This window comes from Aquarana catesbeiana, linkage group LG01 (genome assembly GCF_042186555.1).
Source record: "Aquarana catesbeiana isolate 2022-GZ linkage group LG01, ASM4218655v1, whole genome shotgun sequence".
Taxonomy (NCBI): domain Eukaryota; kingdom Metazoa; phylum Chordata; class Amphibia; order Anura; family Ranidae; genus Aquarana; species Aquarana catesbeiana.
The window spans coordinates 22469241-22482907 of NC_133324.1; the positions used below are offsets into that span (position 1 = coordinate 22469241).

General features: G+C 43.1%; 1 protein-coding gene across 1 annotated transcript in view; it reads right to left on the reverse strand.

The window, feature by feature from the left end:
* Positions 1 to 1623: 1623 nt before the first annotated feature.
* The window catches only part of LOC141131975 (vomeronasal type-2 receptor 26-like), a 28236-nt gene continuing 16192 nt past the window's right edge, over positions 1624 to 13667 (reverse strand). Inside the window, exons 4-5 of the mRNA XM_073619900.1 lie at positions 11784 to 11907; positions 1624 to 2528 (exon numbers count right to left, since the gene is read on the reverse strand). Of these exons, the coding sequence (XP_073476001.1) occupies positions 1624 to 2528; positions 11784 to 11907 (1029 nt within the window). The remainder of the gene's footprint in view (positions 2529 to 11783; positions 11908 to 13667) is intronic.

The following is a 13667-nucleotide window of genomic DNA, read 5'->3' on the forward strand; positions in this document are numbered from 1 at the left end:
AGTATAGCACATTAACTAATAGCACTGAACAGAGCCCTGTTCTATCCCTCTCTACGCCGAAATCACACTGAAAATGGCTGCCATTGAAAGAATACTTTTATACTGTGGGGCGGGAATGAGCCATGATTGGATAAAGTGATGATGACAGTGACAAATCATGACTCTGACAGTGCTCTGTGCCCTGATTGGCTGAAGCTTTCACTGCTTCAGCCAATCAGGGCTTGCAATGCACTGTTCAGCGCCGCAAAGCATTGTGGTCGGTTCGGGGGCCCAAACAAACGGCTATTTACCGAACGACCGAACAACGGAAAATTGGCACAAACTTATGCTAGGACGGAACCGTTCGCTCATCTCTACTCTCTAACTGTGGGGTAGGTGTTTGTAGTGTAAGAAGACAAAGATCTCTGTATTTTCCTGTCACAGAATGGCAATCTGCCTTGTTTACATAGGCAGACCGCCGTTCTGGCTGCCTCGGCAACGATTGGTGGGTCCCGGTGGACAACCGGTCCGCCAGACCAGCTGATTGGCTCCCGCTGTGTCCAATCACAGCGGGAGCCAGTCACCGGTGATGCACATGCATGCCCCAGACCAGGAAGAGCAAAATCATGTACAGAGCCTGTACAGATGTACAGAGGCCGCCCCGCTGCAGAATATTTACGACCAGAAGCAGTTAAAAATGAATAATACGACATTTTAAATCTGTTTTTGTGTACTTTTTTTTACTATAGCCATTTTTTCATACTCAAAATATGTTGAAGTCATACCCTATAGCCCCAAAAGGGCAGAGCTCAGAAGCAGTAATAATATATATATTAAATAGTCATCTGTGCCACTAAAGAATAAATATAAATAAATATATATATATATATATATATATATATATATATATATATATATATATATTCTTTAGTGGCACAGATGACTATTTAGGTCTTCTAGGCTGGAAGAAGGCATGGTAGCAGGATCTTTAGGTGGTGTTGGCTGCTGGTACCAATGGTGATGGCATTGGTACATTAAAAACAATGGGACCTCACTTTATTTTTATAATGGTCAACTTCTAAAAGCATTCAGGTGACACTCCAGTACTCTTTTTTTGGAAAAATGCCACCTGCTGTAATAATTGAAAAAAATAGTGTTGGAGGCTGGGCAGCAGACATTCTATATGGAAAACTGAGCCTGTCAGGTTATTGATCCAACCTGTTGACCCAACAGCCCATTAAATCAATGGTTGTGGGTTTGAGAACCAAGAATCAATGCTTTTCATTTGCTGTCTATTCATCTCTCTACATAGAATAGAGTGACGGTAAACCTTGGCACCCCAGATGTTTTGGAACTACATTTCCCACGATCACGATACTCAGCTACACTACAGAGTGCATGAGCAGCATGGGAAATGTATTTCCAAAACATCTGGGGTGTCAAGGTTCGCCATCACTGGAGTAGACCGATAAAACAGAAATTCAATTGTTAAATCAAATTATAATCCACATCAAAAATATGAATTCTATTTTTTTTCTTTAGGATGATAAAGAATAAAACTGTGGATGAACAAATAATAAAAGAATGTTTTCAGGTGTATCATTTTATTCATGTGTTATTCAGTATAAGCATTTATTTGCTTTATTAATTTTTTTTCACCAACATAATTTTTCTGGAATTTATCTCAGGTTTAAAAAATAGGATATATATTTTTGGAAAAAATATACAGCCTAATATTCCAGCACTGGAGGCCAGTATGGCGAATACCTCCACAGCCACCATGTATTTCCCTCTGGTGCTCAGATAGGCCGGGATCATGGCAATCCAGACACTGCAGAACACCAGCATGCTGAAGGTGATGTACTTGGCCTCATTAAAACTGTCTGGTAATGTCCTCACCATGAAAGCCAGAACAAAACTCACAGCTGCCAGAAACCCCATATAACCCAACACAGAGTAGAACCCGATAACTGACCCTTCATTACACTGAATGAGGATCTTCCCAGGATAGGAGTCCATGTCATACTCTTGGTAGGGAGGAGACACTGACAGCCAAATAACACAGATCACAACTTGGACAGAGGAGCAGACTGAACACACAAAATAAGCCACTCTGACCCCCACCCACTTCCTCCAGGAACTTCCCGGTTTTGTTGCTTTAAATGCAATGCAGACAATGATAGTCTTGGCCAGAACAGAAGAGACAGCGATGGAGAAGAAGATCCCAAATGACATTTGTCTCAGCATGCAGGTTATATCCACAGGACGTCCAAGGAACAAGAAGACACAGAGGAAGCTCAGCAAGATGGAGGTCAGGAGGATGAAGCTCACGGTTCGGTTATTGGCTTTCACAACTGGAGTGTCCCAGTAGTAAATACAAATTAATAATATAATCATTGTTATGGCTGAAAAAAGTAAAGCTGATAATGAAAATATTGTAACAATAACATCATTTTTATAGGACAAAAAATAATATACTTTGGGAACACATGTCACTTTTCTCTCATCCGGCCATTCTTTATTGTGACACCTGTGGCAGCTTTCACTGTCTGTTAAATAAGAGAAAAAGTCTTGTAAATTAAAACATTTTTGTTAGCAACAAAATGGTCTGTGTGCAGTAGCGTGCGAACAGTGTAGATATACAAACACCAGATAATACAAGTAAAGAAAAATGCAGCACTATTATAGGATGGATAAAACACCCATATAAGGCTAGGTTCACATCTATGCTGCTGCGCTTGATGTGTTTTTTAGGCACATTTTAGCAGTGCGTTTTTCATTTTTAAATCCTTGTTTCCTATGCGTTTTTGCATGCATTACTTTTTTTTCTCTTTAAACACACTGTAAACACACTGTATATAGCTGGTTTTTAAGGAGGGGGCCGAGAAGCCGGCAACCACATCCTTAACATCTGATGAATCATCAGCTGTCAGCGGGATACCCGTCTGACAACAGAATGTAAAAAAAAAAAAAATTGCCGGCAAATAAAAAAAAAGTGAAAAAAGAATAGTGGAGCCTATGACGGGAGTCACTTTTGGGTACAGGGTGATTTAGAAAATATATCTTGGATTACTTAAAATGGGACAATAATATTTATTCACAATATCTCCTAGGATATATGTAAAGATTATTTTTTGTTTGTTTGATTCTGAACTCAACATGTTAGTTGAGAGAGCTGATCACATTGGCCTCTAGAACTGGGTAGGAGCCGAACAGTCTACTCCTACTCTAGTTTGTTACCTACTAGGCTGTGGAGGTGGGGAGATCACTGTTTGTATTGTTAATTGTAATTAGCTCCTGCTATCGGGAGAAGGTGTCCTATGTTTATACTAAACATTCCCTCAACATGGGGGGATGGGTGCTTTGGGATGTCATGTGACATCACAAGGGGCGGGCTCTCTGGGTGACGTCATCGGATGGCCACGCCTCATGGCTATATAAGAGATGGCAGACTTCGGGCGACAACACAACGGAGGAAGACAGCCTTAGAAGAAGAGCGGCCTTTTTTGTTTTTAGCGGGTAACCGGCGGCAAGGAAGAAGACAGCTCCAGGAGAAGACACCTCTGGAAGAAGACAGCTCACGGAGAAGACAGCTCGGGGAGAAGACAGCTTGCGGGAGAAGACAGCTCGGGGAGAAGACAGCTCAGTTGGAGAAGACAGTTCGGGGGAGAAGACAGCTCCAGGAGAAGATAGCTCCAGGAGAAGACAGCTTGGGGCTTCTTTTTTAATAAAGGACTTTTTAAAAACTGGCTCTTGTTTTTTTTTTACAATGGGACTTTAAATGAAGCGTTTAGATAGTGGAGGTAAATCACACCATGTTTGAATTTCACCATGGAATGTTTAATGATATACAAACAATAAAAGTATGGATTTAAGTACATGTAAAAAGCGTACACATGGCATAGGCATTGTAAAAAGGTACAGTTATAACAGCACATGATTCTAGTGGTATAGCATAATACTGTAAGCGACAACATGCCAGATACCGATAATTGTACCCATACGGTAAACATACATCCACTGAGTAGGAACAGATAATATGGTTGAATACATAGGATGGTGGTTCAATAAGTATGGTTGCATGTACTCTCTTTACGTTATCAGTATGGTTTATTTCACTTCTATACATATTCCATAGGAATTTTTGGACGCATCAGCTCCTGATGAGTGGAAACACATCTATCCACGAAACGCGTCAAGCTTTACTGTGATGCCCCAGATACATCTTACACGCAACCATACTTACTGAACCACCATCCTATGTATTCAACCATATTATCTGTTTCACTCTGTTTCACTTTATTATTACCCATATACCGGGATGGAGGCACTTTGCCATGCTTCATCTAAAGTCCCAACTCCTGTATATCATTTACTATGCCTATGCCATGTGTACGCTTTTTACATGTACTTAAATCCATACTTTTATTGTTTGTATATCATTAAACATTCCATGGTGAAATTCAAACATGGTGTGATTTACCTCCACTATCTAAACGTGTATGAAAAAAAATGTATAGAGTGTCCTTATGTGAAAAATGAAGTCCGTATAAAGTCCGTATAAATCCAAAGTGATCAGCAAATTTCAGGTTAAACACCCTTGGTGTGTTGCCTCCACCAAATAAATGCTGCCTGATTGTTCACAGCCGGAGCCTGTCAGCAAGTTCCAGCCAATGAATCACGGCCGTGACCTGCTGATCAGCTGTGTCCAATCACAGCCCAGAGCCTTGCGTTGGCAATCAATGACAGAGAACGATCTCTCTGATTTTCAGAGCACACACTTTACACATATTATACATAGTTAGGCACATATTTATCCCCTTGATCACCTAGATTTAAACCCCTTCCCACCCAGTGTCATTAGTACAGTGACAGTGCATAATAATATCACTGATCACTGTATTAGTGTCACTGGTGATGGCAGAGGCAGTTAGTCAGCTCTCCCCAGCTTCAGTTAGTGTCAAATTCGCAACCGTGCTATCACAGTCCTATTATAAGTCACTGATTACTTCCTTTAGTAGTATAAAAAAGTCAGTATATACTATGTTGTCAAAAGTATTGGGACAACTGCCTTTACACGCACATGAACTTTAATGTTATCCCTGTCTTAGTCCGTTGGGCTCAATATTAAGTTGGCCCACCCTTTTCAGCTATAACAGCTTCTCTTCCGGGAAGGCTGTCCACAAGGTTTAGGAGTGTGTCTATGGGAATGTTTGACCATTCTTCCAGAAGCGCATTTGTGAGGTCAGGCACTGATGTTGGACGAGAAGGCCTGGCTCACAGTCTCTGCTCTAATTCATCACAAAGGTGTTCTATCGGGTTGGTGTGCAGGCCAGTTCCTCCAGCCCAAACTTGCTCATCCATGTCTTTAGGGACCTTGCCTTGTGGAAGCTAAACAGTGGGGACCTTGAGTGCAGATTGTGAACACATTTTGCTTTTTGACTACTGGTGATTGCTGGGTTGCATTTTTAGGTTCTTTTTGGGGCTTTTCCTTGTAGCTTTTTAACACCTTTTTCTGTCTCTTTTTAAAACAGCTTTTTTTTTTCTTTGCTTCCTTCAGCCTACTAATTAAGGGTAGTGGTTAATTGGTCACAGGTGCTTGAGGCCTATATAACCTTGTGTAGAACGCATTGTGAGCCTACTCATCTTTGAGCTTGCTGGAACTCAGACCAAGTGAAACTGGACTAAGTAGTGAGTTAAAAAAAAACAGATTTAGTGGAACTGGACTAAGTGGTGAGTTAAAAAAAAAGAGTTGAAAACAAGAGGTTGTAACAGGGGTCAAGTAACTGTGTAGGGTGAGTGTGTACCTGTGTATTGTAAGTACATGAGTGCTGCCAGTGCATGTAGGCTGTATTAAGTATTAGTGTCAGGTAGTACCTGTGTATTGTGAGTACCTGAGTGTTGTCTGAGTAGTGTGTGTGGATCGTTAGTACTTGTGTATTGTGTGTGCACGTTGGTTAGCGAGTGCACGTTGGTGTCACGTGCCTGGTGGTAGAGCCTGATATGCAGAGGACGACCACTCTTACTCCTCTGACTTGGGGCCCCTAATAGAGTACACAGGAAGTGCAGGAGTGCAGAGTCGCATGAGTGCCTGGCAGGATCTTGACAGCAAAGCTGGGCTGGGACACCGTGTAGAGCTGTGGAAGAGTGCAGACATGGCAAAAGTCCAGGAACAACAGCAAGCAGGGAGCTGGAACAAGCTGGTACTAGAACACCACAGGCAGAGGAGCTGATGTAGCTACAGCAGGACTGGAAGCTCTTCTAATGCCACGTACACACGGTCAGAATTTCCATCAGAAAAAGTCCAATGGGAGCTTTTCATCGTATATTACGACCGTGTGTATGCCCCATCTGACTTTTTCAGTCAAAAATTCAGACGGACTTAGATAGAGAACATGTTCTATATTTTTTCGACGGAACAAATTACTATCGGAAAAACCCCTCGTCTGTAGCATATTAGATTAGCAGATTAGCAGAAGGAGCCCAAAGGGTGGTGCACTGGCTAATGAACTTACTTTTTGTAGTGCCGTCGTACATGTTGTACGTCGCCGCGTTCTTGAAGTTCGGAATTTGGTGTGACCGTGTGTATGCAAGACAGCTTGAGTGGAATTCCGTCGGAATTCTGTCGGAAAAACCTTCAGAGTTTATTCCTAAAAAAAAACGGCCGTGTGTACAGGGCATAAGGCTGAAGAGAAGGCAGGTACAGGCAGTCCGGGCCATACACAGGCAGGCACGTCAGGAACAGATGCAGAGACTGGAGCAGAGTCAGGATACAGGCCAGGTCGGTAATGGGCTGACAGCGAAGTAGCAGAAGGAGCAGGCGCAGAGTGAGGAACAAGCCGGGGTCGGATGCAGGCAGAAGGCAGGAACGTCAGGAAGCAAGCCGGGTCACAACGGAGCAGATATCAGATATGGTAGGCAAAGACACACAGGGAACGCTGTAGAGCAGACAGCATTGAGTCTGGGTGCTGACCCAGTTTAAATAGCCTTTTGGCACCATGAACTGTCACGAGGTGTGCGCGCGCATGCGCACGTGAACTCGCGCGCACCAACGTGGGCAGGCGCACCCATGGCATTCTCCCAACAGAAACTAAGATTCTGTAGCCACCATCTTGATTGCTGGAATGCCCTTCCTGACAGTTGGTCAGGGGGTGCATGTTGGTCAGCGAGTGCCTGTGTATTGTCTTGTTGAGTATTAGTGTCAGGAAGCTAGTTGTTAGGTAATTTGGACAGGGTATAATCCCCAATCCTCATTAAATTAGTAGGTAAGATGCCCGGTGGGTGTGGAGATGTGACTCGGTGTACATCTTGTGGCATGTATACGTTCCTTGATCATCCGATCGAGGTCGAATATTGCTGTGCAAAATGTAAGCACATTGTTTCCCTGAAAGCCCAGGTTCTGAATCTGGGGAAGCAACTGTCAGCACTGAGAAGTTCCTCCATACTAAAACAGAGCAAGGAACATATACGGCAGGTGCCGGCAGGGGTCAGCACAGAGGCGGGTGGGGACAAAGAGGTGCATGCACTAGGAAAGAGTAGATGGGTAACAGTCAGGAAAGGTAGAGGGGTAAGTGCCAGGGAGGCCGATCCAGGGCTGGAGCATCCCAATAAGCGCGCTCGATTGAGTGATATTGGTGAAACCAGTCAGGGACCAGCACTGCTGGAGCTGAGGGACTCTCCTAGCTGCCGGGGGAAGAACTCCTCCAGAGAGAGTGCGGGGGGCAGCAAAGGGAAAGGATAGACAGATTCTGGTGGTAGGGGACTCAATTCTTAGAAGGACAGAGAGGGCAATCTGTAACAAATACCTGAAGCGCCGAACTGTATGTTGTCTACCGGGCGCTCGGGTTCGGCACATCACGGATCTGGTGGACAGATTACTGGGAGGCACTGGGGAAGACCCGGCTGTCATGGTGCACGTTGGCACCAATGACAAAGTCAGAGGCAGATGGAGTGTCCTAAAGAACAATTTTAGGGACTTGGGAGCTAAATTGAGGAAAAGGACCTCCAAGGTAGTATTCTCAGGAATACTAACGGTACATCGAGGTACACCAGAAAGGCAGAGGGAGAGCTGGTGTAGTAAGGAGGGGTTTGGGTTCCTGGAGAACTGGGCCGACTTCTCATTCGATCATCAGTACTATAGAAGGGAAGGACTGCACCTAAATGAGGAGGGTGCAGACCAGCTGGGAGTAAAGATGGCCAAAAAGTTAGAGGAGTTTTTAAACTAGGCGATGGGGGGAGGGCCCAGAGGTAGAGATAGTCAGCGTGGAACATATTCCAGAGGGTAGTATTGGGAGCATTAGTGGTAGGTTGACTAAAGCACATAAACCCAAGGTAAGTATAGTAACAAGTCCTAGTTGCAACCTCGGAACTCCCAATAAGAGGATAGTAAGTGACCGGTCTAAACTACGTGGCATATTCACCTATGCCAGGAGCCTGGCAGACAAGATGGGTGAACTAGAGATATTGTTGTATGAGGAGGATTTGGATTTTGTGGGAATTTCAGAGACCTGGTTCAACAGCTCTCATGATTGGCTGGCAACCATTCAAGGGTATACCCTTTATCGCAGGGATAGAGAGGGTAAAAAAGGGGGAGGGGTATGCCTATATATCAAGAATAATGTACAAGTGAATGTGAAGGATGACATCACTAAGGGAGCTAGGAAGGAGGTGGGATCCTTATGGGTAGAGCTCCAAAGGGATGAAGCTAAGGGGGAAATAATACTGGGAGTATGCTATAGGCCCCCTAACCTGAGGGAGGAGGGGAAGCGGATCTCCTAACACAAGTTGGATTAGCAGCAAGGATGGGAAGTGCTATCATAATGGGGGATTTTAATTATCCAGACATAGACTGGGTGAAGGGAACCCCCCATTCGTCTAAGGCTCGCCAGTTCCTAAATGTCTTGCAGGACAATATCATGGTTCAGATGGTCAACACACCAACTAGAAATAAAGCATTACTGGATCTACTGATTACCAACAATACAGACCTGATCACGGATGTGGAAATACGGGGCAATTTAGGAAACAGCGATCACAGGTCAATTGGCTTCAGTATAAATCACACAAACAGGAAACATAAGGGGAATACAAAGACACTAAATTTCAAAAGAGCCAACTTCCCTAAACTATGAACCTTGTTAGAAGGCATGAATTGGGATAAAATCTTAGGAACAAAGAACACAGAGGAGAGATGGGTTTGCTTTAAGAGTATATTAAATAAGGGCATTAGCCAATGCATCCAATGCAATGCATCAAGTAATTGCCAGACCATTGTTCCTAATTTTTAATGACAGTCTACTGACTGGAATTGTACCAGGTGATTGGAGAAAAGCACCAATATTTAAAAAGGGCCCAAAATACATCCCTGAGAATTACAAACCAGTTAGCCTAACATCAATATTATGCAAGCTCTTGGAGGGGATGATAAGGCACTATATGCAAGATTTTAGTAACAAGAACAGTATCATTAGCAGTAATCAGCATGGATTCATAAAGAATTGTTCTTGCCAAACCAATCTATTAACTTTCTATGAGGAGGTGAGTTGCCATCTAGATAAAGGAATGCCGTTAGACGTGGTGTATCTGGATTTTGCAAAAGCATGTGACACAGTTCCCCATAAACGTTTACTGTACAAAATAAGGTCCATTGGCATGGACCATAGGGTGAGTACATGGATTGAAAACTGGCTACAAGGGCAAGTTCAGAGGGTGGTGATAAATGGGGAGTACTCGGAATGGTCAGGGGTGGGTAGTGGGGTTCCCCAGGGATCTGTGTTGGGACCAATCCTATTTATTTTGTTCATAAATGACCTGAAGGATGGGGTAAACAGTTCAATCTCTGTATTTGCAGATGATACTAAGCTAAGCAGGGCAATACATTTTCTGCAGGATGTGGAAACCTTGCAAAAACATCTGAACAAATTAATGGGGTGAAAAATAAAAGAAATATCTGCGCTATAATGAACAATAACATGCAGCAGCTAAGCACTATAACCCAGATAGTAGGCACTAGACATGTGCGCCGTCAATAAATTTGTTTTGTTCCATTCCGTTTTGTATTAGCCGTTAATTCGTATTTCATAATTCGTGTCTGAAATTCAATTTGGATTCGTACGAAATACGAATTTTCGTTAGGTTCGTTAACTTTTCATAACAATTATGAACGTTCGTTATGATGAATTTAAAAAGCAAACAATACCTTTCTCAATATGGCAGTCGTCTGACTCATTATGCTCATTATGAGGGGCTCCCACCATTCCTGTGCTGTTCTGACTTCCTCCTGGGGCTGTACCTCTGCTGTGCTCATTATGAGGGGCTCCCACCATCCCTGTGCTGTACTGACTTCCTGGATTTGTACCCCTGCTGTGCTCATTATGTTTCGTCAACGAAATTTCATATAAAATTCGGAAGCATAACAATTTGTATTTTGGATGCTTCCGAATTTTTGGAAATTCGTACGAAATGAACCGCACATGTCTAGTAGGCACACAAGCAGATATATAGCAGAAAAAAGTGCAGCGCTATAAATTGAGATTAGTGTTAGTTGATACAAATATATGTGTACCACAGCTAATTATGAAAGTGCAAAAGTGCAAATAATATCCGTGGTTATAAACCATAGATCATAAAAAATCAATACAGTGCACAACAACAGTTGATTGAGCAAATGTCCAATGCATCATTAGTGCACAAAATACAAATGTCCATATAATTGATAAGTGACTTGAGTTAATAAGATAAAATCCTGGTGTACTGTGAAGTAAATCGTTAATGAATAGTGGGACATGAAAAATAGACTTGACCACGTGAGACCACCACCACAGAGGGACAGGAGGCTTACCGGAAAGCCAGTGACTGCCCTTACTCAGGGGGGTCAAACAAGGCTTATTGGATCTGTGATCTGTTTGGAGGAATATCCTGGTAGCTGAAGCGAGATGTCCCAATGTGTTGGGCTTGCACCACCGGATGGTTTCGCGCTAAGCGGTAGTCCAATCCAATCCCACGGCCAAAAGTGCAAGTGAATGGATATATAAAAAAGAAAAAGAAAAAAAAACTCCAATAATGCTACAAAAAAGCTTTATTGAGCGAAAATGCAATGCTGCATGTAATGAGAAGACCCACACCCAGGTCACTCAGATAAAAATTAGAATTCCAAACAAAGTGTGGACAGCCTTCCCAGAAGAGCTGAAGCTGTTTTAGCTGAAAAGGGTAGGCCAACTCAATACTGAACCCAACGGACTAAGACTGGGATGCCATTAACGTTCATGTGCGTGTAAAGGTAGGTGTCCAAATACTTTTGGTAATATAGTGAACATACCATAGTTCAAATATCAAAATACCTTGTAACGTGTATGACAAATGCTTGAAAGCTTTCGTTTTGTCTATTTTCCATAACGGCATAGAAAAACTTTCTGCTGCCAGGATACACCGAACCACCACAATGTGGAACCTTCATGGGTTACAAATAAACCAAGTACAGGAACCTACAGTTTAGATCAGTAATGATAATTGAATTGGTGAAATGGTTATCCTCTTTGGATCTTATCTATCTGAACTTCTTGTTGATGAAGCAGGTACGTGTTCTTTTCCACCCCTTCCCTTTAGAGGGGGTGGAAAAGAAGAGTATTATCTGTATTGAACTGTACTGTAATTGTGCTGCCCTCCCTCTACATTGTAAAGTGCTGCGTAAACTGTTGGCGCTATATAAATCGAGTATAATAATAATATAATAATAATAATTTTCCGGGTACATTCACTATAAACTCCACCTTCTGACCATCTATGGTTAGTTTTTACATTCCTACCAGTTACATTGGACACCTCGCCCTCAGAACACGGGATGCATTCATAGCAGCACACATGGGTACTTCCATTAGAAACTTTTCTGTACCCACGAGGACATCTCTCATTACATCGGGATTCTGGAATCTTGAATTACATGTGGAATATAAAAGAGAAACATTAAAAATTGTAATGATTAATTCTCAAAATTATAGATTTCAGCAAAATTGAGTCAAAGATAAAGGCAAATTAAAAGTGTTTTTGGTGGCTTTTAGAGGCAAAATGTTTTGGGAAATAATACACTTTTTTAGCATTTTAACACAAAAAAAAAACCACATAACCCAATTTTTTGTAAAATATTAAAGATGATGTTGCACTGAGTAAACAGAGACCAAACATGTCACACTTTAACCACCTTTCGCCCGCGCTATAGCTGAATGCTGGCTACAGTGCGGGCTTCCAGTTCCAGGAAGGCGTCAATAGACTTCCTCCCGTGATCGCACTGCTCGCACGCCCCAGGGAGGCCGGCGCTCACTGTGATCACCGAGTCCTTCAGACTCGGCTGATCACAGAACAGGGTAAAGGGCCAATCACAGCGACCCTTTACCACGTGATCAGCTGTCAGACAATGAAAGTAAACAGAAGCTGGTTATCGGCTTTTTTTCTCATCATGATCAGCATGAGGAAAAAAAGATAAAGCCGGTAATGGGCTTCTGTTACAGGGACATTCATCCAGATCTGTGCCACCTATCAGTGCCCACAAATGCTACTAATCATTGCCGACCAGTGCCATCTATCAGTGCCCACCAGTGCCACCTTAAAGTGCCAATCAGTGCCCACCAGTGCCATATTTCAGTGCTGTCAATCAGTGCCCAATCAGTGCCACCTATCCAGCGGCAGACTGACAACTGTGGGGCCCCCGGGCAATAGGAGCAGATTATGGGGTCCCCGGGCAATAGGAGAAGATTATGGGGCCCCCGGGCAATAGGAGATTATGGGGCCCCCAGGCAATAGGAGATTATGGGGCCCCCAGGAAATAGATTATGGGGACACACAGTATACACACACACATACAGTATACACACACAGACACACAATATACACACACAGAATACATATACACACACTGAAAAGGTACTGGAGAGGCGGGGCAGCTATAATCTTGGGATTTTTTTTTTAAAATACAGACTTTTACATACTGTCTCTGGTTTTATGGAGGATGGCAACCCTGATGGGGCCCCTTAGGGCATGGGGCCCTTGGGCAGTGCCCGAGTGCCGAATGGTCAGTCCGCCCCTGCACCTATCAGTGCTACCAATCAGTGCCCATCAGTGCCTCATCATTAGTGTTAAATACCAGCGCGTATCAGTGCCCAGCAGTGCCAAATATCAGTGCCCATCAGTGTCACCTATCAGTGCTTATCAGTGCCTCCCCATCAGTGTGCACCAGTGCTGCCTCATCAGTGCCCATCAGTGCTGCCTCATCAATGCCTATCAGTGCCCATCAGTGTAGCCTCATCAGCGCACATTAGTGAAGGAGAAAAATTACCTGTTTGCAAAATTCTATAACAAACTATGAAGACATATTTTTTTTCAAAATTTTCGGTCTTTTTTTGTCACTTTAGCAAAAAATAAAAATCCCAGCTGTGGTTAAATACCACTAAAAGAAAGTTCTATTTGTGTGAAAAAAATTATAAAAATTTTGTTTGGGTACAGTGTTGCATGACCGCACAATTGTCATTCAAAGTGCAACAGCTCTAAAAGCTGAAAATTGGCCTGGGCAGGAAGGGGGTTTAAGTGCCCGGTAGGCAAGTGGTTAAAATTGCGCACGCCCTGTGCAACAGCATCAAATAGCGTGAATATTACTATCCATAGGCAACTATTTAAAAACCTTTACAGGTTACCACTTT